Source organism: Oreochromis aureus, linkage group 14 (assembly GCF_013358895.1).
Source record: "Oreochromis aureus strain Israel breed Guangdong linkage group 14, ZZ_aureus, whole genome shotgun sequence".
Classification (NCBI taxonomy): domain Eukaryota; kingdom Metazoa; phylum Chordata; class Actinopteri; order Cichliformes; family Cichlidae; genus Oreochromis; species Oreochromis aureus.
The window spans coordinates 28194727-28221594 of record NC_052955.1 but is presented as its reverse complement, the minus strand read 5'-3'; the positions used below and the strand labels follow the sequence as shown (position 1 = coordinate 28221594).

Sequence of the window (26868 nt, the reverse complement as noted above, 5' to 3'; positions counted from 1 at the left end):
TGTCCTATCGGCCCCCTGTGGCATTGCTGATGATTGATAGCATTGCCGCCAGGAAGCAGAGGAGCCTACCATTATGGTAGCACCATCCAGTCAGTGTAATGTATGATGTGTGGCTCAACAAACGCAGCTTGGTGAAAGCGAAATATCCACACTAGGAGTTTGCCTCTCACTTCACAGTAAAGAAACCTTTGAAAGCTGACGTGCAATGCCGACTGATTAAGGCTACGTTCACACTGCAGGTCTTAATGCTCAATTCTGATTCTTTGATCAAATCTGATTTTTTTTTTTTTTTGTCTGGTTGTTCACACTACAAATAAAATGGGAGGGCAAACGCGCTCTAGTGTGAATGGTTCACGGCCCTCAAAGCGGCCCGCATGCACAAAAGAAGACATCACGCACAACGTGCTCTGTTTACATAAGTAAAAATGGCGGCTACAGAGCTAGCAGGTGTTGTTGCAGCAGTCTATCAATTTCTCCCCATATGCTAATCAAGTCCTAAACTCCGTCTCCAGTTTCCGCCGCCGTGCTTTCTCGTTTGTCTTCTCCGGCGCTGATAATTGGCTTCTGTCGTGTCAGTGACATAAAAGTCGGATTTGATGCGTTTTCGCCTGCAGTGTGAACGTAACCTTAGGGAACATGGTAAGTGATCGTAAGTGGCCAGGTATCAGGTGAACAGCAATAACATTATTAAGTCATGACATTTACCAGCACTTACAATTTTTTTTAATGTACTCCTGATTTAGACTTCTGAGGACAATCTTTGTAGAGCCTACGACAAAACCCATGTAAGTGGTCGACATCGTTGCCTGTATTTATGCTTGTGCTGGCGTTAGTGTAATTACTACTGTGTAGATTTCCCCCTGAAGCATAAATCATAAAGACATACAGTTCTTCTGTGTTTTATTCTTTCTTATTTAAAATATCACACCTGTGTCACTGTTCCCTTCTTACACAAAGGTACATTTTTTTTAACCTCACATCAGTTAATTCAGCGGTCATTAATGTTTTCCTGTTTTTTCTCTCATTTGATGATAATAATGATGGATCACTGTAGTTGCTCCACACATACATGGTTATATGTCAGTTTTATGTGAAAGGTGCAACATGAAACTATATTTCCCTTATTATGAATCTCAGTATGAAGATAAATTAATGCATCACTGGGGAAATGGGATCAAATTTGCCTTGATTGGCGAACTACAGCCATTAACTTTGACCATTGTCAATCCCTGACATCACTGTCTATCAGCACAACCCTGCTGCTCATGTGGAATAATAATAAAAATGAAAACAGGGATTTATTGATTTGATTGTATGAGCATATAGCTGCTCAGTTTTAAGATGAAATGGAGCAGCTTATTTAGTTTTACTGGGAAATGTACAGATATTTAATTAGAAGAAGATGCCGTTATTTGGATTTTAACAGGTTCTATTTCAGTGTTTATTAACTGAGGATCAGCGGCCAGGCCAGCCCATTTTTGCCTGATATAAAAAGCATGACTGTTGTTTTTTTTTTTCTTGCATGTTCTGCAATAATCTGTGATCCAGACTTCAAAGCAGAGGTGCAAGAAGTCCACGCGTGAACTGTGGGTAGAATTCAATGCCACTTCCAAGCTCATTTCTATTCTGATACGGCTTGTTTACGTATATACTGACTGAACGTTCACTGTGAACCCACAGGCACCCCCCTCACAAGTTCACGGTTGAATTCTTCGCACTCCTGATGTTCTAAAAATACCTTTTTACGTCACAACTGCTCAGATTCATCATCGCATCTTCTCCTCTCACCTCATTTTCCTCCTCTCACGTGAGATATTTCTGTCACTAAATTAAAAATACCCCTGCTGTGACAGGCTTTTGACAGAGGGCATGTACTCCAGCTGATTCTCATCTAATTTGGTTTTTACTTTGGGCCTTCATCAGATGTCTGCCCTCTGCAGATGAGAGCTGCCTGCATGTTCATCTCCACTTTAGTTGTTCTTCCATCTGTTATTTTAAGAAAGTGTGCAATGGATTAGTTCACCCCCCCGAAAAGCCTTTGGATTAAGAGGTGTGGAGGATGATGGAGAAGATGATGAAGGGTGGAAAGGCAGAAGGGGAATGAGAAAGAGGAAGTGGTGTAAAGAAAAAGGGAAAACATTAACAGCGCAAAGACGTCTTTCCTGTTGGTGTTGGGTAGTCAACATCTGTGAAGCTTCAGGTGCAACAGTTTGTGTTGTGTGCTGTTACGTGTTGTTTGTCATATTTCTGCTGGCTCCTCTGGAAAACGCTAAAACTGACTCGCTGTTGCTATGCGACTGTTTAAAACTGTTTCAAGCCAGTTTTGAACCCCAGCGATCCTTGCTGGAAAAATTCAATGCTGAAATCTTCAAAACCATCAGTACCCTGCATGCTGAGGCTGAATGCTAAATGTGTGAATACCAAATAGTGCTGTCAAGATACTTTGACTTTCTATTACAAACAAAGAAGAGAGAAAATTATCAGCTTTTTAGTGCAGGGTTATTCCACATACAGTCAATCCAATCTAGAAAAAGTTCCCACATCTTCCCCTCAAAATCAGCTGGGGTTTTTGGTACAATAACTTTTGGACATTTAATGAAGCCATGCGAAATTTACCTTCATATAACAAATGAAAAAATGGTTTCGAATGCAAATATAAAATGCAGAACTTGTGAACACAAATTTCCCATCCATAAGCTACATTAAATACAGCATGGCAGAGAAAACCACACGACCTCTCCAAACATTCATCACCAAACCTTTCACCATTCAATGATATTTCCATTTAATTTTACAGGGGAAATGTAATATTTCCAGTGCAGAGGATCAGGTTTGCAGTATCATTTTTAGGCCTAGACTATGTTAAAACAAAATACACACACAACACTGGATTTGTCCAATAATTTACACTAGGGCTGCAGCTATTGATTATTTTAGTAACTGATTAATTTATTGATTATTCCATCAATTAATCAAGTATTCAGATAGGAAATACTTTTGTCTTATGAATGAATGAAGAATGAACTGCTTATTGGTTTCCATTTTTGCAATGTTTTAAAGTTTAACTTCACATCTGTCAAAATGAACCTAAACCCTTTGATTGTATGTATATTGAAATTTAATTTTTTAAAGAAAACAGTTTGTTAAATGCAAAAATATATCAATAATCTCAAGTACAGTAAAAGGTCAAATCAAATTAGATAAAATATACATATAATCTAAACTAAGGCATAAAAAATGTATCTTTACTCTGTCTTCTTGGAAGGCTTTGTGATTTAATAGGAGACAAGTTTTTGGTGTAGACTTCTTAGCTCATCAACCACAAGACCAGGAGCAGCTGCCACTGAGGTAACTCAGAAAACAAAGAAAGATTAAATCATACACCTAACCGTGTAAACTAAAATGTGCGTACTTATTTTAGAATACAGTATAATATGATTGTATAAGTAAATTAAAGCGAAACCAAAACCAATTCTTTCTTACCCTGTAAATTAAATACTATATTTAAAGAAAGAAAAATAGAAGTTTAGTGTTATGTAGCACTGAGATGTTTGCTAGATATTACCCAATATTTGTGGCTGTAACTGCAGCCATCACAGTCTCTCCCAATTAAGGCCAAACTAACAGCACTGATCTATTTAGTGTTAAATTTAATAATAATTATCTGTCCCACTCACCACTGTCTTTTTGTCTCTTATTCTTCTTTTTTCTGTCCCAGAAGGATAATTCCTCTTCATTTCTGCTGCACGGCTTTTATTCTCGTTTGTTTATCCATGAATCATGCATACCAGTTTCAAAAGGAGTAAGTGGAGTCAGCCAGGGCCCTCTTATGGAGCTCATACTTCTCCTGTAGCTTAAAGTTTCACAGCCCTTGGGGATCCATCTCTAACATGGGCGCCCAGCTGGTGATGTGACCCTTGGAAGTTTACTCCAAATGCACGTTTTAAAAAAGTTTCCCTCAGTGAACCTTCAGAAAACAAAACATCTGGGGTACCAGACTTTGTTTGTTACTCACAGACATAACTTGGTGGTATCTATTCTATAATGATCATGCCATTGTGGCACCTGCAGTAGTAGTAATGTGATTATTTCCTGTCTTTTAGGACTTTATAAAGGGTTTCCAAAGATTGCAAAATATCAGCTTTACTGAGGGTTTACGGGAGGGGAAGCATACTGACCGATGATAACAAAAGCATTTGTTAAGATTCGATGTTTTCAGTTTCGTTGCAGCTGTCTTAAATTCATGTTGAGCTGTTAGCTGCTGCTGCCTCTGCCAAAACAAAGTTTATACTTCTAAACAGGCTTCCACAAATCTCAGAATTACACCCTCGACTATAGAAAGATTTAGTGCCCTTTGATCACCTACTACTGTTGTGTTAGTTTTAGATAGATGAAGAAAATCTCAAGCAAAAGGCCTGGGTAAGCTCAGATGAGCTAGTGTGTATGATGTGCTGTCCAACCACTTCTAGAGATAAGTGTTCATACTTTCTCACAGTGGTTACTCTTTAAGATGGAGCAAAAAGTCCGGGATCACAGGGAGCGGTGTGATTGAATTGTACAAATGGTGCACATGTTTAGGCAAGCTCTTTACGAAGCTATTTATGTTGCAGTCAGTAGTTCTAACAAAATATGATCAAAGCTGCTGTGCACAGAATGAGAAAAGAGAGCTCTGAAGAAAAGTTCCGACCCTTCACATCGCAGCACACAAGGCCCACTGGTGCATTGAAGGGATGGAGAAAGTTTTTGGATATTAAAGGAAGAAGTCTTCACGAGGAGAGTGTGCGCGCGTGTTTGCTTGAGTGTGTGTTAGCGAGTCTGGATTCAACAGTGTGATGATTTTAGTGGCTGCAGTGTGTGTTGTCGTTGAATTGCAGTGCTGACTGGTGTTTTTATTATTGTGGAGGCTTCTTTTCACATTCGTAGTCAAAGTCACTGCATCGAACTTATTCTGGGTGAGATCGACAAGTAGTGGTGGCTGTAGCTCGGGAAGTAGTGCAGGTCATCTGCTAATCAGAAGGTTGGATGTTTGATCCCTGCCTGCTCCAGGCTCCAGTCTCCAGTTTGGATGCATAAGTATCCTTGGGCAAGATAGCGAAACCCAAGTTGCCCTCCAGTGCACTGATAAGAGTATGAACGGGTGAATGATGCCTGTTGTACAGAGTACGAAAAAAGCTAATCTAAGAACCAGTTCATTTACTAAAACAGAACTACTGAATCTAACGCGTTGTTTGCCAAACTTACAGTTTTTAAATGATCTAACTCTTATTAAATTATTTTTAGGTGTTATGCATGACTCCCTGAGGTGTTCTATGGTTCTACTACACCTATTGAGGACACAATATTAGACACTCTAAGCTGAGGCTTAAAACCTGCCATCGAAGATAGCAGACAGAAAAGTTCTAATCTACATGACGGTAAACACAGCATTTCATAAAAATCGCCTGCTTTGCTGTGACGCCAGAATGCTTCTTTCTCCTTAAATCTGATATTAAATCTATATTTAGAACGTGCAGGTGATGGCGGGGAGTAGTGTAGTGATATTCTATGTGGGTCACCTTTTAAGGTCACTCATGCACACCGCCCAACAGCAAAGTCTTAGATGACGTGGGAGTTTCTGTTCTGCTGAAAACCAAGATACTCTTCGACACTATCCTCCATACTTGATAACACAGAGCTGCATTGGAAATGCATGAAAATAAGCTGCATGCTTTGTTTTACCACACACAGAATAATGAAACTCTGAAGCCCGACTGATGATGGGATTTTTCTTTTAATGTTTACATTATTTGCAGTTACTCTGTGTTAACCTGTGAGCTGCATAGGTTTCCCTTATGTGTTTTGCTTTGCCTGCAACTTTGCAGAATTTTTTATTTGAAAAGATTCAGGTAGGAAAAACTGCTTTTCCACAGTAGAGAAGCATGAAATTAGCCGGTACCGTACATAACCAGGGAGGGCATTAACAGTTGGTGAGAAGTGCTGGCTAATGCAGGACTGTTGCTATTTATATCAGAATGTGGAAGAAGACTTGGATGGAAACTGGCTGAGCAAGACAAGTTTATGGGTGCAATCTATATGTCTTCATTAATTTTGAATGCAGAAATGTATGGATGGGAAAAGATTCATTTGAAATACTGAATACTTTATCATGTGGGTTTTATCTTCTTTTTTGTATGCTTCATGGCCAAGACTGCTACTACAGAAATTAGGCTTTGATATTGTTAGAGCTGAATGAAAGCAAATGGTAGAGACGCAGACGAATTGCGGGATGGCTGATAACAGCATGAGAAGATGTATTTTCTTTGAGCATAAAAAGCATTCCCTTTGGTAAAAATGCTCCTTTGAGCAGAGTGAAGGAGTCCAACTCTTTAGTCACCATACAAATCTACAACAGAATCGTCTTTTCTTCCCCTCTCTTGCTCTAACACGCGGACAAACACATGGTATAGTGTCAAATTAAAGGACTAACCCTTGACCTCTACAGTGATGAAATCTACTCTAAGGGAGCATTTTGCTGGGTTTGCATATGCCCCTTCAGAGATCAGGATCACTTGCAAATCAATGCAAAATAGTTGTGAGTAATCAACTTTACCATACGATGAAACATTTCTATCTCGATGTTTTCTTCCGGGATGATGGTGCTCCCCACCTAAAGGGCATGAAGGACAGAGTGGTTTGCTAACTAGTAAAAGTCATCATGTTTCAACACATATGAGAGCTGTGAGGAAGCCCTCTCTGCCACCAGTGATTTAAAAAAAACTGGATGAGGGAATCCTTTGGAAGTGTGGTGTTCCTTCCTTCCAGTTCGAAAGACTTGCAGAATTGGTGTCAAGGTAGATTTAAGCATTTATGACGGCACCCAGTGGCCCAAAACCTTACTGAAACTCTTAATGCTGGGTTTTCCTGGAACTTGTCACGCCTTTGTATCTCATCAGGACACCTGCTGTCTCAGATCTTTCATATCCACCACTTTCTTCAGTTTTTCTCTCCTTTCCAGCAACATTATTTTCACTGCAATAACAGAGAACTGAAGGTCATGGTTCTTTCACCCCCTAGTCTGGCTTTTGGTGACCTCCTTGGATCAAAGGGTGGAACATTAGTTGATGTCAGATACAGATATATGTGTATTCAATACTCTGGTTCTCTCGATTGGCAACTACCATGTGATGTGTGTTTGTGGTATAGATTCTGCCCGTGTGTCATAACAGGCTTAAAGCTACAACCTTTTTAAAATGTGTAAAGGATCAAACGCCTGTTTAAAGTGCTCCTAATGACAAGCCCACTAAGAATTATAGCCAGCTCTGCAGTTTCTTCCGGCTCTGCAGATTCATTTAACATTTTCCAGCGCACTGTTTTGGATTTGCTGCCAGCAGCTTTAGGCTACTATTTTGGTTCACTCTCCTGGTGCTCATCAGCATAATTCCCAGATGCACTGGCAGCTGTCTTCCAACAAACAAGCTCTGGCAAACGACACACTACCTGCACAGTAACAAACAGCCACACAGTGGAGCATCCAGTTAAAAGGAGACAGCTTCTCTCTGGGGTTAATTGAGATAAAGCTAAAAGTGCTGGATTTTCCATTTAACATGAACCAGAGCTCCTAGGGGAATGCTTGTGTTGCCCCTTGCCTGCTGAATGTGTAAACTGTCTGGGCGCCTGGCTCGCCATTTTGACATTTCGGGATAATAAGTCAAAAATTGTGCCTGCTGTTGGCTGGGATGCTCGCAAGTGTCAAAAATAATTACCGCCAGTAATCAAACGCAGACAAAACAATTACACGCTTTAAGTTTAACAAGCTCGATGTGCTCGTGCATGGACGCGCGCGCGCACTATCCGTGTCAAATGCCCTTGCCTGCGTCGTGCAGCTCGTTACGTTTGATCCACGCGGGGCTTCTGCGCTTCCACACGGCACAGACGCGCAGAGCGGACAGTGAAGCGCTGCTGCTGCTCATTCTGCTGCTGATTCCACGGGGGGAGGGGGACTCGGCTCATCACAGTCCCCATACAGTCACGCTGAAACAGTGTGGGATTCCTTCACTCCTCAATCGGGGATGCGCATCTGGACCAGAGAGTGTCCAGGGGACAATTACGCGTCGAGGCGCTCCGCTGTACCTCTTCTCGTTCTGCCCCCGCAGAGGAAATAAACACGTCGGCTGAGGACAGTTTGGCTGTTTTGTTTTTTTTTTTATACAATGGCAGGCGCAAAGTGCCTTCTGAAGACGCCGAGGTAAGACACCTTAATTACAGAAGCTTTAAACAAAAATAACACGTCGAGGAGCGCATATTCCAAAACGAAATCCTGTCTGTACAGCAACTGATTTGAGAGCATGTTTGTTCAGACTTTGTGGTGTTTTTCTTTCACTCGAGTGGAACTTAAATGTTTTTGGGAGGTTTTCGCACAGAATTTTGATGTGATATTTTCGGATATGGTGTTTTTAGGTAGTTTAAGTCTGATGTGCTAGTGCGGCGTGTAATAGGCTCCAAATGTACAACGTGGGGATTTCAGTGCTGTGCAGAGTGCTTGTTTACTGTCATGAAAAAACTCACTAAATCCATGCAGTGTGGCACTAGAGCTGCTTTCAGAGAAGGCTACTGGCTTTTGCTACTGTTCTGCCTTTACTAAGATGTTTTACCCAGCCTGGCTTAGTTGATGGAAATGTCTGACAGTGACAGCAGTCACGTTTCCAATAAATACATTTTTTTTCGCCCCTTGGTAAGTTTTTAGTTTTCTGCTTCATGTAGTCGAAGCTGAAATTGAAGGCTCGTGCAGCCTATAGACCTTAATTTGCCACGCTGGTTATTTTGTGTTGTGGATCCCTTTCGAGAGACGTGAAATCTCAAACATAACATCCAAAGTTATCAGCTTGTGGACCAGTAAACTGGCCCGCTCGTCCCTGAAGCATGAAATCCTCAATCGTACAAGCTTTCATAGTGAATTACAGCAGCAGACCCGGGGAGGGTGACGTGTCTAAAAAGCAGACATTGCAGGGGGTTAATTGTGTCCTCACTTCAGGCTGATGCCTGTTGGTTACCTCGGGCCCGGGAGCACTTGAGCGCACCAACCTGTCAGTCATCACCGTGTCGTGATGGAGAGGTCGTTAGGCGCAAAGATTAGAAAGCAGGTCGCGCGTGACAAATCATTTCCCCTCGTCTCCTTCAGTTTTCTGTGAGAAACGCTCATCGTGTGCATGAAAACCACCAACAAACCTCTTTCTGACGTTTTTCTATTCTCTTTTGTTTCCCCTTAAAGCGTTTTCCCGCGTCCATTTTTCACCCTGCATCCATCTAGTTTTGTACAAGCATCCGACAAATTCACCGCAGAATCTGTGTGTGTGTGTGTGTGTGTGTGTGTGTGTGTGTGTGTGTGTGTGTGTGTGTGTGTGTGTGTGTGTTGAACGGGTGTTTTGATGTGCGCCTTGCAGACACAGCAGCCTATTTAAAGCACATCATATCCACTTATCTCCAGTACATTATTTTATCTTATTTTATTTTTTCCCAGTGGTTCAGGACATTCACAGTAAACTCATTTTTCTGGTGACACAGTTTATTTACATCAGACATGCTCATTAACTGCAAATAGATACAGTTGTGCGATTCCCCCGGGAAGAGGGGGGGACTTCCGAAACAGAATGCTTTTAATTTGCTTTGAAATATGTGGATTATAGAAAAAACAGCTGTTCCTATTTAAATATGCATCCCCAGCCTCTTCATTTTCCAAATTGATCCTCATTAATGCCATTCCGGATAAGCTTCGATTTGGCTTATCTCAGTGAAAGCATGCATAGAGGATAATGACGCCTTTCTGAGATTTTGGAGTTTGCTGTGTTGTGTTTCATCTCGTTGTGCACTCTGACAGGCACGCCCATCACTAGAGTTTGTCGAATAGTTTTGTCCTGCGCTCCAAATAAAGGTCACATGTTGTGATCCTTTCCTGCTGCTGCTTTCCAAGTCAAATTTTTGGATCTGGCACAGAAGCTCTGATGTTTGGACGGTGCACTGCCATTGCTGCATGCTTGTTTGATATCAGTTTATTTCAGATAATGGAAACCACTTTAGAGTCTCGTGAATACCATGAAAGCCTCCTGCTAAAAGCAGCAAAGGTTTGGCTTTGCATTTAAGCAGAATGTATTTGTACATCTCATTCTGGGGGAGAAGACCACTTTTTTTTCTTTTCTTTTTTAACAAATGATGCGATAAAAGGGTCTTGACATCCACAGACAATAAATAAATAATAAATCAACTTCAGTTATTCATGAGAAATGTCACTTTGGTTAGATATAAACTGTTACATTTTCTTGACTGTAGGATCAGGGCTCGGGCATAGGTAATGACTTTGATCCTGTCTCGTTGGGTTATGAAAGGTCGAGCTGAAGTGAATGAAGTATTCAGTGCAGAATATTGAAATGCATCTCCCGTCTGACAATAACTGTTTGCTTAATTCAACTGATGAGTGTCCCAGCTTTACAGTTTAAGCAAATGTGACAGTCAATGGGCCGCTCCAGTCAGACCAGATAACCGCTCTTTACCGATTCCAGATTTTTAAAAAAAAAGGGAAGTCTTTGACGAGAACTCGCTCTGACAAAGTCAACTCTGTGCCCTTTTGCCTTACAGTAACTTCCAGTCGTCTGCCATGTTTGAAGGCTCAGAGTCTATCGAGGTGGAGGGAGGCAGCACAGAGAGCGCAGTGCCATCGTCCATCAGCGCTTGTAAGAAGGTAAGACTGGGTGTTCAAAACCTGTCTTGATCATAGCATCTTGGGTATAACAGGATGGGGGAGTTTGCCTGTTTCTCAGCTCATGTTTCTGTGCACCTGTCTGTCATATTTGCCTTTCCATCAGTCTATATGTTTGTTTCTAGCAGTGCCAGAAATTTTCATTTCCTCCTCCTGGGTGCTAGTGACACTCAGGGGTTGTGTAATAAGAGGAACAGCCTGCCCCCCCCCCGGGTCAGCCCAGTAGATTTATCACATCCCAGTGCCATAGAGACAGGACGAGAAATAATACAGATCAGTGGGCTGAGGTGGTGGCTTAGATTGAATTTCCTTTCAAAGTGTGTGTACCGTAGATCTTTTGTGTGTGTGTGTGCCTGACTGTACATTATGTATGTGCGCTGGTGGAGTCTAATTAGCTTACTGCTCATGTTCTTAACTGACTTCCACCAAAGTGTCCTGTACAGACAGAAGGTGATATCTTTCTTATAATTGGGCCTCTGGCTCCGCTGACCTGTGGCAGCAGCCTTTGATATTATCGCTCTCGGCGAGATCAGCTGAGCCTGCGTCACTTTTACCTGGCTGAAGGCCTGCACAGATGGTCCGTTCCAGAGGGTGCAAGCATGGGGGGACATGGTTTGTCACTAAAAATACATAGTGAGAATGAACAACGCAGTCACGTGTCAAAATAATTGCACAAGATTGCTATTAATGTATAAAATGTGATTTTAACCTTTTATCTGCTGCACTTTAGTACAAAACAATCTTCTTCTACAAATAAAAGATCACAAATACATTTAATGAGGTCAATACCAATTACTGTCTTAAGAGGATCACTGATTTTTGTCACTAAGAGGTTATTAAAACAGCTTGGCCAGCAGTTACAACACACCAGATTATTAGGGGGAAGAACATTATAAATAACCAGCTGCGTGATTTTACGTTTCATCCTAGGGTTTCATTAAAATATCGCCTCAGGGAGGACACAACAACTGTGACTGCTTAGCTGACAGATTTCTGATCCCTAGCTGCGGACACTTAAACTGAAATAAATGTCCTAGAGAAAGGTCAATTGATCCCATCCTCCTGAAGGGAAAACACAGACTGGTAGATGAAAGTGGATGGGTGACTCAGAAAGTGTGTGTGTGTGTGTGTGTCATTCACTGTGTGCGTTGGTGCATCTGAGCAGAGTTCATCTGTGTGCTTCAGGTTCTGTGCAGTAACAGTGTGCTGGACTCATCGGAGTACTGGCTGAGGAATGAAAAGGCTCTGTGCAGACTGGGCCTGCTGGATGATGGCACGGAGGGCGGCTGCACCATGGTGAGTAGCATACGCACCGTGTTGGCAACAAAGTCTGACCACGTCGGCTCTAGTGTTCAGTCTTTGTTATGTTCAGCGATGGGAAGGAAACGGTTTGAAATTTAAGGCAGGAACTTCAGTCTGCTTCCACTGAGCATGTCTTTAAAACCAGATATTTTACAGCAGGCTTGTGGTAGCTTCTTGTTGCTATTTAACTGAAAGGTTTTGCTCATAAGGTCTTTTACAATAACTTTGAGTAGATGCGAACTGTGCAACTCTATTCTGCTTTCTGCTTTTGAAAGCTCACTTTAACGAGCAGGGTCTTTGATAATCGTTTATCACTTCTTTTTGTTGTTTTCATGTTTCAAAATAGTGAAACATAGTATAGCAAGAATTGCACAACAGCCAGCGATTCTAGAAGTGTGGGGAGTAACGGGGCTGTTAGCCACTGTCAGTGACATTACGTCTGTCGCGTGAACACTTTTTGCACGTCATTTCAATTTGCTGTTTTGTTCACTTTGTGAAATTGTAAATTAACAGAGTGAAAACACTGAGTGGAAGCCTTTTATTTTCCTTAGTGTGACTCTGTCTTATGAATTGCAAATTGAGTATGAATTACATTCAGGATTTGCATCTGTCAGGGGCTAAAAGGCACTTAGTTCTTGTTCGGGAATGACCGGTGTTTGATCCTTCAAGCATATCAGTTCAATTTTACACCATCCGTTGAAATGTGATATAAACTAGATCAACACTCTTAATAAAATTCTTTACCCCGGAGTCTCACAATCTTTAATGTAGGTGGGACTCATTAAGGAAAGTAGCTGAAGTACACAATCTGTTCTCTCTAATAACACCAGCTGTTTCTCAATAAGAATGGCATATTCTTTCACGCTGTCACAGCCTAATAATAAGTCTACATTCAAGCCCCTCAGGGATAAAATTAAATTTCTTACCTTCAGCTGCAGAATATCTCTCGACTCCCTGCTTCTTGGCTTTTTTTTTCTTTACATATAACTGGGATTTTTTTTAATCTACACATATTTACCAGGAGAATCCAAGCAACGCTACTTCTAAGTCACTGGTCACATCTTGCAGCCTCATCTCATTGACTGCAGGACCAGCTCTTTGGACCAAAAGCTGCTTTACTTTCCACGTCTACAAGTTCTAATGATTCTACTGTCAGTTCATAGCACGCAGGTCGTCTGCAGCGAGTTGTCATTAAGTTTTTACACATGAGGTACACATTCAGTGTCATATTCCGTCTGAATGGTACTGCATCCCACAATCACATAAACAGACAGTTCCCTTGTGCAAAGTTGATGTTGGATTGCACCGATTTGTGAATAACAAAGCCAATATTTAAAGGATTGACTGTCCAACATGCTCTGTCCACTGAATATTTCCAGTAGTTTTTGAAGTGGAATTTAATTTCCTGATGTGCATTTTCTGATGTGAGGAAGGGCAGTCGTAGAAAATATCCCAAACTGATTCTCCCCAAATCATCCAGAGTGTAGGTGTAAATGTTCTTAATGGTTAACACGATAAGCACTACACCAGCTAAACATCAGCATGTTAGAATCACAGATAATTATTATTATTGATTTATTATCGCCGTGCTAAACTGCAGTGTCACAGAGCTGCTATGGCTGTGGATTTTTATCGTTTTATTGCTACTTCTGTTGCTCTCAGTTCACAGCACATTTTTGAGGTTAGCGTTGGGGGTTAAAGTGGGATTTGACAGGTGTGTCTGCAGTGAAACACAAACAGTAACAGGGTTTTCAAGCCTTAGCTAACCAGTGCCACTGAACTTACTGCAGTTTATCCCCGCTACTGAATCAATACACGAGCAAGAGTTACTTTTAATTTCTATAATTATCTCTGTCACAGGCTAAGATGGATGATCTGATATCGTCGTGTTGGTGTTGTTCCCAGATCATCATGAAAATGTTGTTCCAGGTTCAACATTGCAAGTGACCAATCACATTGTTGTGACGTTATTCTTTTGCGCGCCAAGCCATTCGTGCATTTATGAAATTCCAATGTTGCAAGGACAATATCAATTCTGCTTACCGTTTATTAAAGGATTAGGGTTAGGGACAGAGGCGGTTTCTCGCAGCTTAAGTACAGTTTTTTGTTTTACGGCGGTTTTTCCCGAAGTCGCAAAAGTATGACGTCGCAACATTCTGATTGGTCACTTGCAATGTTGATCCTGGAACAACATTTAGTATGATGATCTGGGAACAACACCAACACGACGATATCAGATCGTGCGGCTAAGATGGTCAGTTTTATGTAGCTAATGTAAGTGGCAGTAATACACCACTTAATAAGCAATAAAGTGCTTTCACATTGTTTTCCCCCATCCATATAAGATGCCTCGAGTGCTTGGTAATCATTACCAAGGTAACAGGAATAGCAGTAATTTAGCAAAGAGCACCGTTCTCACACACTCATGTCACACTTCGTAAGTGTGAGCAGCTGCATGCTGAATTGAATGTTCCTGCAACCACCCGACACGAGCTGTATTCTTGCAGATGATGTGCACAAGCTTCGAACTACTGTGTTTTGTCCGCTTTCTATTTCAGAGATCCCAACATTCCTCTGTTTCACATACTGAACCTGCATTTTTCATCAAAAAGCCATTTAAGGTCACCGTCAGTTTAAGCCAACTTGCTTCTGTTTGGTTGTCTTTCACAAACAAAACATTTGAACAGCAGTTGGTTAGAGTTTCAGAGCTGTGTGTCTGAGATGATCTCATTATCTACTGGGGTTTTTGAGCTTTTGCATTATAGGAATTACTTAGACATACACTGACCTTTTTTTTTTTTTTCATCTTTGAACATGTTTAATAATAAAAAAAATCCAAAGTAACAGAGTTGCAAGATTACATTTAAAAAAAAAAAAAAAAAAAGACGGAGATGAAAAATGTCTACTTTAAGTTTAATAGATTTATAGAGGGCTGATGATCTGTACATCGCTCAAAATGCACCCGTTATCCACTGGTTGCGCAATCGTGAAAATTAAGTACACGCATACAGCTTCCATAGGAGTTAAAAGGACAAGTAGCAGCAAGTTTCTGCTAATCAGATGTACTTGAATCATCAGCAAGTATGCGCACCTCTATCAAATCAGAAGGTTTGGCAGTTTCTGGGTGTGTAGCATCAATCCAGACACAAACTGCAACACAAGACAATTCAGGAGTGGATGTCCCAGCAAACTCACCTTAAGGTCAGACTGTGTAATCCTCAGAGCAAACGTAAAAAAACCCAAATGTGTTAAATGTTAAAGTTCAAGACAGTACAATTAGAAAAAGACTGAACAAGAACGGCTTGTGCTGAAGGGTTGCCAGGAGAAAGCCTCTTCCTCTCTTAAATGAAGATGAAGGCATAGCTTAGGTTTGCAAAGTCACATGTAAACTATAAGACCTCAGGAAGAGTGTCTATTGGACAAAGAAGATCAAAGTGGAAATGTTTGGCCATAATGTAGAGCGCCATGCTTGGCAAAAACCAACCGCAGCATATCATCACAAACATCTCATACCAGCTGTTAAGGTGGAGGGCTGATGATATTTTGCTGCCAAAGGATCTGGGTACCGCAAAGTCATCGATCCGACCATGAACTTTGTACAGCAGATATGTCTGAGTCATCCAGGTCATTTTAGTCTAAGGAGGTTGGAAAGAAAAGCATCTGGACTTCTTTAAGTTTCCTTGAAGATCTTTCAGCTCTTATCCAAGAAGCTTCTTCAGTTCTAAGAACGATTGGTGGAGAGTCCCAGATTTGAAGCCCTATGGGAGTGTCCCCAAGAGGGTCCCAAGAGGACCCCTCAATGATCCTCTACCTAGTCACACGAGCCAAGGTGTGAAAATGGGTGTGGGTCACAATCGGCCAAGGTTTCGGGTGAACCCATTGTGAAACCTAGCCCACCCTATCATGTGAATTATTGAGGTCAAATGGCCCAGGATGTGAGTGGGTGCTGAGGCTTCTGGGAAGGGATCTCAAAACTGGATTATAGATGGCAGACAGTTGGTGTCGTAAGCCACCGCCTCTGTTCAAAGATGGTCGTTCACAGTGGACATAGATGGCTTCTTTCACTCTTCTCAGATGATTTGAAAGAGGAGTCTGGGAGCATCTGGGAAGTCCAGATGCGTTTCTTTCCAAGCTCCTTAGACTTTGCAGAGCAAAGTATTCAAATGTGAGGCTGTCTTTCTGACAGCTAAAACCTGGCCATAACTGGATCGTGCAACAGGACAACGAACCAAAGCACACCAGCAAATGGAGAAAAACAAGAATCAAGCTGCTGCAATGGCCCAGTCAAAGTCTAGACCTCAACCTGATTGAAATGTGAAGAAAGCTTATATGCATAAATGCCTGCAAACATCAAGGAATTGACGCAAATGATGTGAGGGATGAGGGACTTTTTTTGCTTTCCATGAAAAGCTGTGTGTGACCAGTGCCAACATGAAAATAAAGACTATTCTCAAGCTCCTACCTGAGTTTATAGTGTCTACCTAAGAATTATGCAGACAGTGTTATTTTTTCCTCCATATAACGTAAGCCCTAGCATCTTAATCTTCAGTTTCTGTATAAATAAGACAATGGCCATTTGTTTTCTTTACTCTACTGTTTTCTATGAATCAGAGGAAAACGTTAATACGACTGCAAACAGATGAGGCCCGTCCCCTTGGAGCAACGCTCTCGGACTTCAACATGACAAATCGCTCTCGTGACTCTCAATTCGCCGTTCAGCTTTTCCGCAGCTTGCACAGAGAATCAGTCAAACTGGAGTTTACAGTTGATGCCACCATAAAAGAAGCACAGGGATGAAAATGTACTTTTATATACAAATATAGGTACAGTTTAAACCTTGATATCCAAAGGCCAACCAGTCTATTAGGTTAAGTTTTCTAAGGAATGATCGCTTGAGTAAGGGAAAGGGGGGGAAAAGCATCAGTGTTTGTGTGTTTAGGAACAGGAGTAGTCTAAAATAATGAGTGTGGAAGGCCAAAAACTGTGAGCTAAATAAAAGATAAAAGCTCTGGATTTTCTGTGTTTCGCTCCATAATCCACCTCTGGCTGCATCGCGTTGTCACCTTTGATCATTCACTCATGTTTTAATGCATGAAGTCACAGAGAAGTGTCATGTTGCCGCGATAGTCACACTGAATTTCATCGCACCCCTGAGTGCTCTGACAAGATGAGCGTTTTGAAGAGAAATGCGCCACCTAATTTTTGTCTCATTTGCGAGGCAAATTGTTGCTTAACCTCTGCGAATTTCTATTGTTCTTTCTGCTACTTACGTTTATTTACCTACATGATTTAAAACTAAGCTGTTCATAAAACTCGAGCAATAAAAGAAGAATTAGAGAGAACAGAAGTCCATATATTTAAACTAATGTTGGCACTTGTTTTCACATGCAGGAAATGTGTTTCCCAAACTGCCACGAGAAGTTTAAGTTAGCCTTCAGAGCCTCTGCCGAACACTTTCCATTCCTCTCTCCATCCATCTTCCCCTTTGAACTGCAGTCCATGTAGGAAAATGACCTATTCATCACGAGACTCAAACACTTCACACTTGGGTAGTGTGTCGTGTCCTGACCTTTCCCTTCCTGGCAGAGAGAGAAGGGGGGGAAACAGAATAAATATGCCATCGGCCACGGCAGCAGCGCTGACTTAGAGCAGGATCGGAGCAGGAAACTAAACCTCCTCCTTCATCCAAGACTTAAACCACTTCTCGCAGTTTCTTCTTTAGACTGTCCCTCTTTTTGACAGATTTTTGCCTATGGTGCAAAGCTGTGGTCTAAAGTCCTCCTATTTTTTTCTTTATATTAGATTGTGTGTCACTAAGTCTGAATATTTATAGTTGAGGCAAAGATGAATTTGTCTGCTCGGGGGCCACAGTGCAGAGGCATCCAAGATTTATTTCCCTCCCTCTTCCCAAATTGGTTTGAGAGACACTGTATTTCCAAAAGTATTCGCTCACCTGCCTTCAAACGCACATAGACTAGAGCGACATACCATTCTTAATCCATAGTGTGTTTGAAATCTAGTTTTTAGTGCATGTTTATTTAATATTGATCGTATAGTCTTAGTTAAACGTGTAGCTTGGACGTGGTCTTGTTTAGGTGATATGTAGCGGTCTCTGGAGCTGGAAGCCAGCCTAATGTGCAGTAACACATTTGGGAGGTGTGTAATTTTATGCACTGGCTTAATATCTTGCGTTGGCTTTAGCACACTGACTTTGCAAATTTAAAACAATGCATTTTGAACCTGGACACACACGTTTCTCTTAGCCTAGCAAGGTGACAATAGAGATAGTAAAAGCAGTGGAGGAGAAAAAAATATATATATAAAAATATGAAAATAATGGCTAATAATGATAAAGTTGCTTCAAAGCACTTACATTTACTGTAACATGTTATTTAACAGGCTTAATATTAGTATGACTACTGTGTTTCTGTGGCTGCGTACCAGAAGGGATTTGGGGTTGGTGATAATAGGATTACATTTCTGGAGAGAGGAAATGGGAGTGTAACTGTACAACAGATGTAAATAGAAATAGCATTGATTAACTTCCTACGCACTCTCATCCAGTGATAAAGCCAAATCATTCTTTGCATTGCAAACTTTGTGATAAACTGTTGTTAACTCATCTCAGCACTTCTCCAAATGTGTAGACACAATTGAATGTAAGCGTTTCAAAAACTGAAGCGTCACCTACTTGGGGCCTTCAGAGACCTGTAACCTACTCTTAGTCATTTTCACCTCAGTCCTTTAAGGTTTGAGGTCACTTAGACGATCCTACTGATATGTTTCCACCTGTATTTACTGATAAATTTCTGACCCTTTGGTGAATGTATACATTTGTCAACCCAGCAGACGTATGTGGTGACACAACAGCTGTATTTGTCGCCTTTCTGATTTCTTAGTCATGCTTAAATGTTTCAGATCATCAAACAGATTTTGACATTAGACATTAACCTGAGAAAAGAAAGCTACACAAACCTACTTGCCCTGTGTAAAAGAGCATTGTCCTGTCCTTGTCCTCTAAACCTAATGACTGGTTGTGCCAATCTTGGCAGCAAGAACTGCAGTCAAAACATTTTGTGATGACTGGCAGTGGTTTTAATTCAGCCACATTGGAGGGTTTCCCCATTTTCTGGTAGCGAGCAGAATTCATGGTTCCATGAATTACAGCCCATTGCCCAGGTTTTAAAGCAGCAAAGCAACCCCAGAACCATGTTTGTCTGTTGGTATGATGATGCACCGGGACTCAAACCTTCCAAAAGCTTCAGGGGTTGCCTCGTCAGTCTTGGGGATCATCAAGATGCTTTCTGGCAAATGTGAGACGGGTCTTTGTTTTTCTCCTTGGAACTCTCTGTTGGAAGCCATTTTTGCCGAGTCTCTTTATTGTTGAAACATGAACTTTGACCTTAACTGTGATACGTGAGTTCTGCAGTTCCTCAATGTTGTTCAGGCTTCTTTTGTGACCTCCTGGATGAATTATCGATGCACTCCTGGAGTAATTTTGGTAGACCACCCACTCCTGGGAAGGTTCATCACTGTTCCAAGTTTTCTTCATTTGAGGATAATGGCTCTCAGTGTGGTTCACCGGAGTCCCAAAGCCTCCAGACAACTTTTTCCAGACTGATAGATGTCAGCTTTGTTATTCATCTGTTTCTTTAGATCATGCCTTTTGAGATTTTTGAGTCTATTCACTTTGTCAGGTTCTATTTAAAGAATTCCATGATTCAACAGGTCTGGCAGTAATCAGGCCTGGGTGTGGAAAGCTAGCAGCTAGCCTTTTTATATATACACACACACACACACACACACACAGTGGGTTTTTGGTTATTTTTTTTTTTCATCTCAATAAATGAAATCATAATTTAAAAACTGAATTTTGTATTTACTCAAGTTATTACTCAAGTAAATTTGTTTGAGCTGAAACATGTAAGTGGCAAGCGAACAAATACTTTTTCACAACATTGTATGTAGCATACTTTTAAATTCAGCAGCTCACTGCCAAGCGGTGACGGTATAACGCTGTGTGATTCAGCAATAGAAAGGCACAGCTGTTTAAAATTTTAACTTCATTTTCACACCTGGATTTGAGAATAGTACATGTTGTTGCTTTGTTTGTTTTTTACTTTAAAGCTATATTTGATCAGATATATCAAATAAGAAGCGACTAAGCCTGGCCAGTCTCAGTTTGCAGCATGTGGTCTTTTCCTTTTAGGCCTCGTGGACAGCTGATGTTACGCATTTTATCAGCAGGTACTTAAATGTACGACCACAATTTCAGGCTGTTTATAATCATCAGTCTGTGTGAACAGCATGCCTGTCTGGGCTCAACACCAGCACAGTGTAGCTTGCAAAATTAATATGGCAGAGCCACTGAGCCTTGATGTTCTCCCCCCTCCCTCAAAAACTTAGTTTGCATTCACTTACACTTAAAATGGATTATAATTAAAGTTGCCAGCTACCGAGATAAGTCAAAACACATTACAAGAAAGAAATAAAGGAAGCTTGGGACCATGTCCATGTGTTTCCTTTTTTGTTTAATTACACCGCCAGTGGAAACATAGGACATGCAAAATATACCTGCAGGACAACTGCATAAAAAGACCAAAGTAAATGTCTGACAATTACTATTGTTTATGTAGTATTATTTCAGTAATTAGTTCACGTTTCTGGAATTTATTGTTATTTTTGGGGGGGAAAAGATGAGGAGAAAGCGTAAATAGGGTTAAATGTTCAGGATATATGTATTTTAAGGCACGAGGAAAAAAAGAGCCACTCTTAAAGGAAAAAGAGGAGACAGCAGAACCAAGAGCAGCAGCTGTGTGTAGGAGGATCAGAGTAGAGAGTAGAGAGGGGGGCTGCTTTGGAGGAATGAGGCTTTGATGGACAAAGGACGCAGAATGTTTGTAATGATTTCTTATATTGACCATGTCTGTGCACATAATGTTGTATTGAAACTCTATCCGTAAAGGCTCTGTTTTGTGTGTGTGTGTGTGTGTGTGTGTGTGTGTGTGTGTGCGCACTGGTACAAAGAAAGAAATGTGCTTGCTTGACAGTTTGGCTAAATAGGATTTTATGCATAAATAAGTCAGGACAATTGTACCCCTGTGCAGGATGTGTGCATGCCTGCAGAGTTGGGGTCATAGATGGGCGCGCACTATAAATCTAACTGTATCATACAGAAGCTAAAACTGTACAATTGCCCTGCGGACAATTTCAGCATGTTGACGAATATTCTGTTTAACATTTATTTCATCTGTATCGGGCAGTCCTCTGCACATTCACACACTATATATTCATATAGGCTCAAAATAGAGGGGTGATATGTTATGCTAGTGATCATCAAACAGTTCTCTGTAAATGAGACATTTAGTCTAAATGGGACTACCTGTGTAAAGGTTAAATAAAAGAAAAATGTCATCTCTGATCAGCTACATCATAAAAAAGCCCCCAAAATAGCCAGTGGTCCGCTTGCTTGTTAAGCAGTATCAAACATTTCACGAGGGTTAATTCTGAAAATAAATGCACAATTTAACACGTTTGGCTTCAAAGTTCAGTATCTGACTTGTTTTTCCTTCAAGTCTGTTAAAACAATGGCGCGGACATCTAGCACCCAAACTCGATGGTAAAACTGAAATTTGTTTTCCTTCTCTAGTAAAGGTCATCTCTGACCGTTTTGGTTTTAGTGGTCTGTCAGCACAGGTGGTCAGAGTCACCCTGAGTTCCCACGCTGACCGCCTGGGCTGAAGCCGAGCACAGCTGTAAATTTTCACGGGTTGAGCACCTAGTGAAGCAAGAAAGCGTGGGGAGACGCTCAACAGCAGGTCCTAGCCAGACTTCTGACACGAACACAAACCTGCGTGTAGACGCGCACACCCTTATTAAAATTTACAATGAATTCATTATTTTCACAATACTCTTAAATCACACTGTTACTTTCTGTGAAACAGCTGTTTGATAGAAATGAACCCCTTTGGCTTTTTGTTTTCTGAACGCTCCCGTTGCTTTCACTGTGTTGCTTCTGGTTCAGTTTGGTAGGTAGCAATCAGCTGAAAGCAGCAGTCAAATCTCAGACGGAGAGGGAGTATTGATCTAAGACTCATGAGGTGGTCAGACACTCCAAATGAGTGTTAATATGCTCTGCGGCTGCTCGGCGGGCTCAATAAACCACCTCGAAGGTGATTATTGTAAATGTCAGCATATCCAAGGTTGGTTACTGCTGGCTCCATCAGTTAGTGGAACTTTAACTATGAACTTCACTTAGAAAATGAATATAATTAGCGATAAGCTACTTTTATCCGTTAATCAGAGCTTCACCGCAGCAGGCAGCGCTGCATATTTGAGTTAAGAGATTTGTACACATGTCGTTCCTGACGCAACAACAAATAGGTTTGTATCTCCTCCCAGGTTCAAACTGGGGATCTTTGACTTTTAAAGAAAATGTGTAAACACTACATATGAAACCATAATGTAACTACTGATATAAAATATAAGTCAAAGCTTATAACCTCTTACTACTGGCTGTTGCTCAAAACTGGAGCCCATTATTCTTCATCAGGTTCTAACATCAAACCATTTTCTCTTTATCTCACCCACCTGGTCAGTCCTTCAGAGACGGGCTGACGCACCTGCATGTTGTCCACTATGTCTGATAGAATCAGAGCATGTCCCTGCGCTTGCGTCACCATGAGACGACTGAATGGTCCTCTCCTTTCCCAAATGTAGAACAACCTCCTCTCAACTCTCACCGTCTGATAGTGTTAAATTGCTTCAGTCCCCTCTCAAGGTCACGAGTCAGGATCGCTCGCTTTGTTCTGCCTGTGGGTTGTGCGCAGGCGACGTGTTGGTAGACGGGGGGAGATGTCGTGGTGGCTTTCTCTGGGAACGTTTCCAAATAATCAGCACAAGCGAATACTGCTGAGACGTTCATAAGCAAGGGAACAGAACCGGCTGTTCATCCTGCGATGAGCAAGTGGACGGGAAGTGAAAAACTGCAGACACAAAACTAAACGCAGTGAAAGCAGTTAAAAAATCAATTATCAGCCCCCCTTTTTGGATCAGATTAGATTCAGCATGTGGAAATATTTTTGTACTGGTGTGTAATCTAATGCCTGATGTGTATCTCACTGGCATTTAACGGCAATTGTGACAACAGAAAAGGTCGTCATCACGCTCTGTAAACTGATCTGAAAAGACGAGCAAATCGGCAAACTGCTTTCATGCCTCGCTGATCAGATTGCTCTGATTATTTTGATAGAGAGCCAGCAAAGGAGTGTTATAGGTGACACGTGCGGCCCATGAAGGGCACCGGACAAACATAAATGAATGACTAAATATCCATCCGTCCATAATTAAATAAAAATCCAGTCCTCATCGGGGTGCGACTGTAGAGACTTTTCATAGATTCTGTCATTGTCAGCTGCCATTGACTTCACATCTTTTCTGTTTGGCTGCATCTGTTTTCGAGCAGCATTTTTCCTCCTATTAGCCTTCATAGTTTGGAAAACATTGTTTGACTGGCGGATAGCAGATTGAAGTTGAGGGAATTGGCCTTACTGAATGTGTCACATTATCCTTTTGGCTGAAGGATATTTTGACTGCTTCCATCTGTGTTTTTTGTCACTGCCCTTTCTTTGAAAGTTACCAGTCTCCTGTTCCTTTCTTTTAACCCTACCATTTTCTTTGATGAAGAAGCCCTGACTGTGGTTTAGAGATGGGGAAAAAGAGCAGAAGCAAATCCTCATGTTGGAATATAAACTCATGAGTACATTGGCCTATTTATCGCAGCAGTTGTTGCTTCACTTTAACATCTGCAGCTAGAAAATGTGACATGATTTCCCCCCAAAATCACCCAAAAAATACATGTGGATCTGTTGCGGCTTCTATACTTTGACACGGTTTTCTGGGACTAGATCTTCTTTAAGCAAACACAGATAAATGAGGAAAAGATGAAAGTCGTGAGGTATGTGTGCCGTTTCACAACTGCTGTTTAAAAGCCTAGCAGCATACGCCAGGCACACCTCAGGAGGTTCAAGGGAAATCATTTCAAACGGTGATGGGCGTCAAAATGTGGTTATTTGAATCTATATTGTTTTTGCAGGTCTGTAGAGGAAAGAATGGGGTTAGATATCAGCAGGTAGAGCAGACGTGCAGGTGGCGGGAGTGAAAGGGAGAGCTAGCGGTATCCCCCCCTGAATTCACTGAGAGAAGAGAGGATGCCACAGTAACTAAGAATGACTAAATTTCATGAGCAACCAACAGTGTGCTAACATTTAGATGTTAGACATTGTGACCTTTCATGATCCTAAAAAAATCAACAACAAGAGCCAAATTTTTAAAAAATGAGAGCAAACTAGATTTGGTTATTCGTTTTTCTGTTATCTACAATCCCACAGTGATTTGTGAGGACACAAAATATGCAAACCTTGTGTTTCAGTATTTGGTTCCACCGCCTAATCCAACAATAGGTGCAACTGAATATGTCCAGTAACTGTGAATCAGTCCTTTGTTGGAGTTTTTGGCTTGTTCTCTGTATAAAACAGCTCACTGTACAGCTTCAGCTGTAGGATGTTGGTAGATTTCCTCACTCGAGCTGCTTCCCTCAGGTCCTTTTATGCAATTTCTGTTTGATTACGGTCACGTTACAAAACGTTAACTTTATCCCCCTTATCTTCTATAAAACCACTCGCGTCCTCAGGGCGGCTGTTTGCCGCATGACCCACTTTCTCTATTGCTTCAATTCATATCCTGACATTTTCATTTAGAGTTTGCTGCTACGATTCAGAATTCATTGTTCCATCAATCGTGGCGAGCAGCCCTGACCGAGATGTAGCGCAGACAGCCCAACGCATGGCACAGACATAACCAGGTTTCCCCTTCTCCAAACATAACCTGTTTGGAGGATTTTTTTTTTTGTCGCATCCATCCACAAGACATTTTTTAACAATCCTCTGGCTTGCCACCATGACCTTTAAATGCAAACTGCAGACAGGCTGGAGGATTCTGTCTGGAGAGCAGCATGTTTTCCATGCAGGGCTGCAAGGAGGACATGCAGAGCAAGAGTCAACAAGAACTGCCTCCCTGGATTCCTTTGTGACCTCCCAGGCTATTGCACACCTTTTTCTTCAAGTGGCTTTTGTCGATCAAGCGCGGGGTCACCCTCCTCTTGAATTTCCTTCATTCTATTGCTCTGAAATTGCCTTTGTTATGATAGTTATTACAGTAATGCACTCATATATACATGTCCGTTAAACAGAAACGGAACAGCCAATCACATCAGGCCAATAACTGAAAACTCCTGGTTCTAATTTCACCTTGCTATTTCTGAATGTTTTCATACTTTCCATTAACAATGACAGATATGTAATACTCACTTTCTGAGTATCTATAATTTCCTTCTCTTAAATTATTATCAGATTTTTTTTTTTTTTTTAAATTATGTCACATTTTGCAGAGATGTAGAAAACCTGAAAAGATTCACAGAAACTGTCAGGCAGCAGTGCATCCTGAAACATCCTGAAATCGTGATTGCATTGCAAACATATCGCTCTGCCCAAGGCACTTCGAAGCACGCTGCACATTCATATTGAGTAGGGGTACTACTCAAGGTGAACTGCACTCCCCTTCCAATGCTGTTGCAGCTGAGCTGTATTCATTTAGCCACACAGGACAGTGTGCTGCAGAATCAAACAGCAGCTATTGGACAGTCCCGGGGTCCCAGCACTGACATGATAACTCCATCACAGACCATTAAACCTGCAGTCAGAGCCGAGGGAACGCGAGACCAGCAGGGAAGGAAAGACAGGGACTGTGACAGACATGCTGTGAAAGCGTCGAGACAGCTGAAGAGGAAAAGCGGAAGAGGAGAGACGTGGGGAAAGAAAATCATTTCTGGTTTACACCTGCTTCTACCAGCCCCTCTGAGACAAGAACATCTCCTTAGAAAGGCCTCTGTCAATATGACAATGCATTGGACTGTGGTGGACTGAACAGACAGCTTCTGTAGTGTAGCTGATGGACAGGCAGTGCAGTAACTTCAAAATTACTGTAAAATCCTGTCATCCTGACGCCCTCTTTTTCTTCACTCTCAGGTCTGTTTTGTAAATTTGGACCCACAGAACACTGACTGTCGTGATGACAAAAGCGTCAAGGTGAGCAGATTTCTCCTCCACGCTCATTTGTTCTCTCCTTGCGCCCTCTTTTTTTTTTTTTTCCTCCTTCCTTCCTTCCTTCCTTTCCACTTTTCATCTCTCAGGAACTCTGGTCCTTGTATTTCACATATGATACATGCATTGGCTCAGTTGCCATGGATTCAAGATCATTACCCAGAATTAGAAGGATGATTTGTGTAGATAATATGCAGATTTTGCAGTCTTTTGCAGCTGGTGGTGGCGGTGGTGGGCGATCAATGATCGTTCCACATGGTTCAAGTCCTCTCACAGGAAGGATTTTATAATTATGTCTCTGACTTGGAACCGCAGAGAGCACATTATGTTCAGCTTTAAAGTGACTTGACTAAATGCTTTGTTGTTATCATCTAGTATTGTCTCTGTGCTTGGATTGTGTCTTGCAGAAATTGGCATCGTTGTCTCCGGACCTGCCAAAGCTTGTTGAGTTACTGACCGTCCACCAGCCGAAAGAAAATGAGATCCTGCTGCTCGGTGGATTAGAAGCCACAGAAGCTTGCCAAGCACACCCACACCCCTCAGCTCAGGTAAGTTTGTAGTGGTTTTCTATTCGTTACAAGTATTTCCAGCCTTTGGATTGACTGGCCGAGAGCACAAGCTGTTCTCGTACAGCAGCGCTGTGTGATTAGATGTGAACCTTTTGTGCTGGGAAAAAGA

General features: G+C 41.6%; 1 protein-coding gene across 4 annotated transcripts in view; it reads left to right on the top strand.

Annotated features, from left to right (window-relative positions):
* Nucleotides 1-26868, top strand: part of LOC116330330 (SPHK1 interactor, AKAP domain containing) — a 55566-nt gene that overhangs the window by 16831 nt on the left and 11867 nt on the right. For 2 of the 4 annotated variants that reach the window (XM_039598257.1, XM_039598255.1), the window contains exons 2-5: nt 10609-10711; nt 11915-12025; nt 26116-26175; nt 26598-26738. In XM_039598257.1, the coding sequence (XP_039454191.1) occupies nt 10628-10711; nt 11915-12025; nt 26116-26175; nt 26598-26738 (396 nt within the window). In that variant the 5' untranslated portion in view covers nt 10609-10627. Of the gene's footprint in view, nt 1-570; nt 640-743; nt 786-7904; nt 8225-10608; nt 10712-11914; nt 12026-26115; nt 26176-26597; nt 26739-26868 lie in introns of those variants that run through there. The other 2 variants (XM_039598258.1, XM_039598254.1) reach the window with 2 other exon arrangements.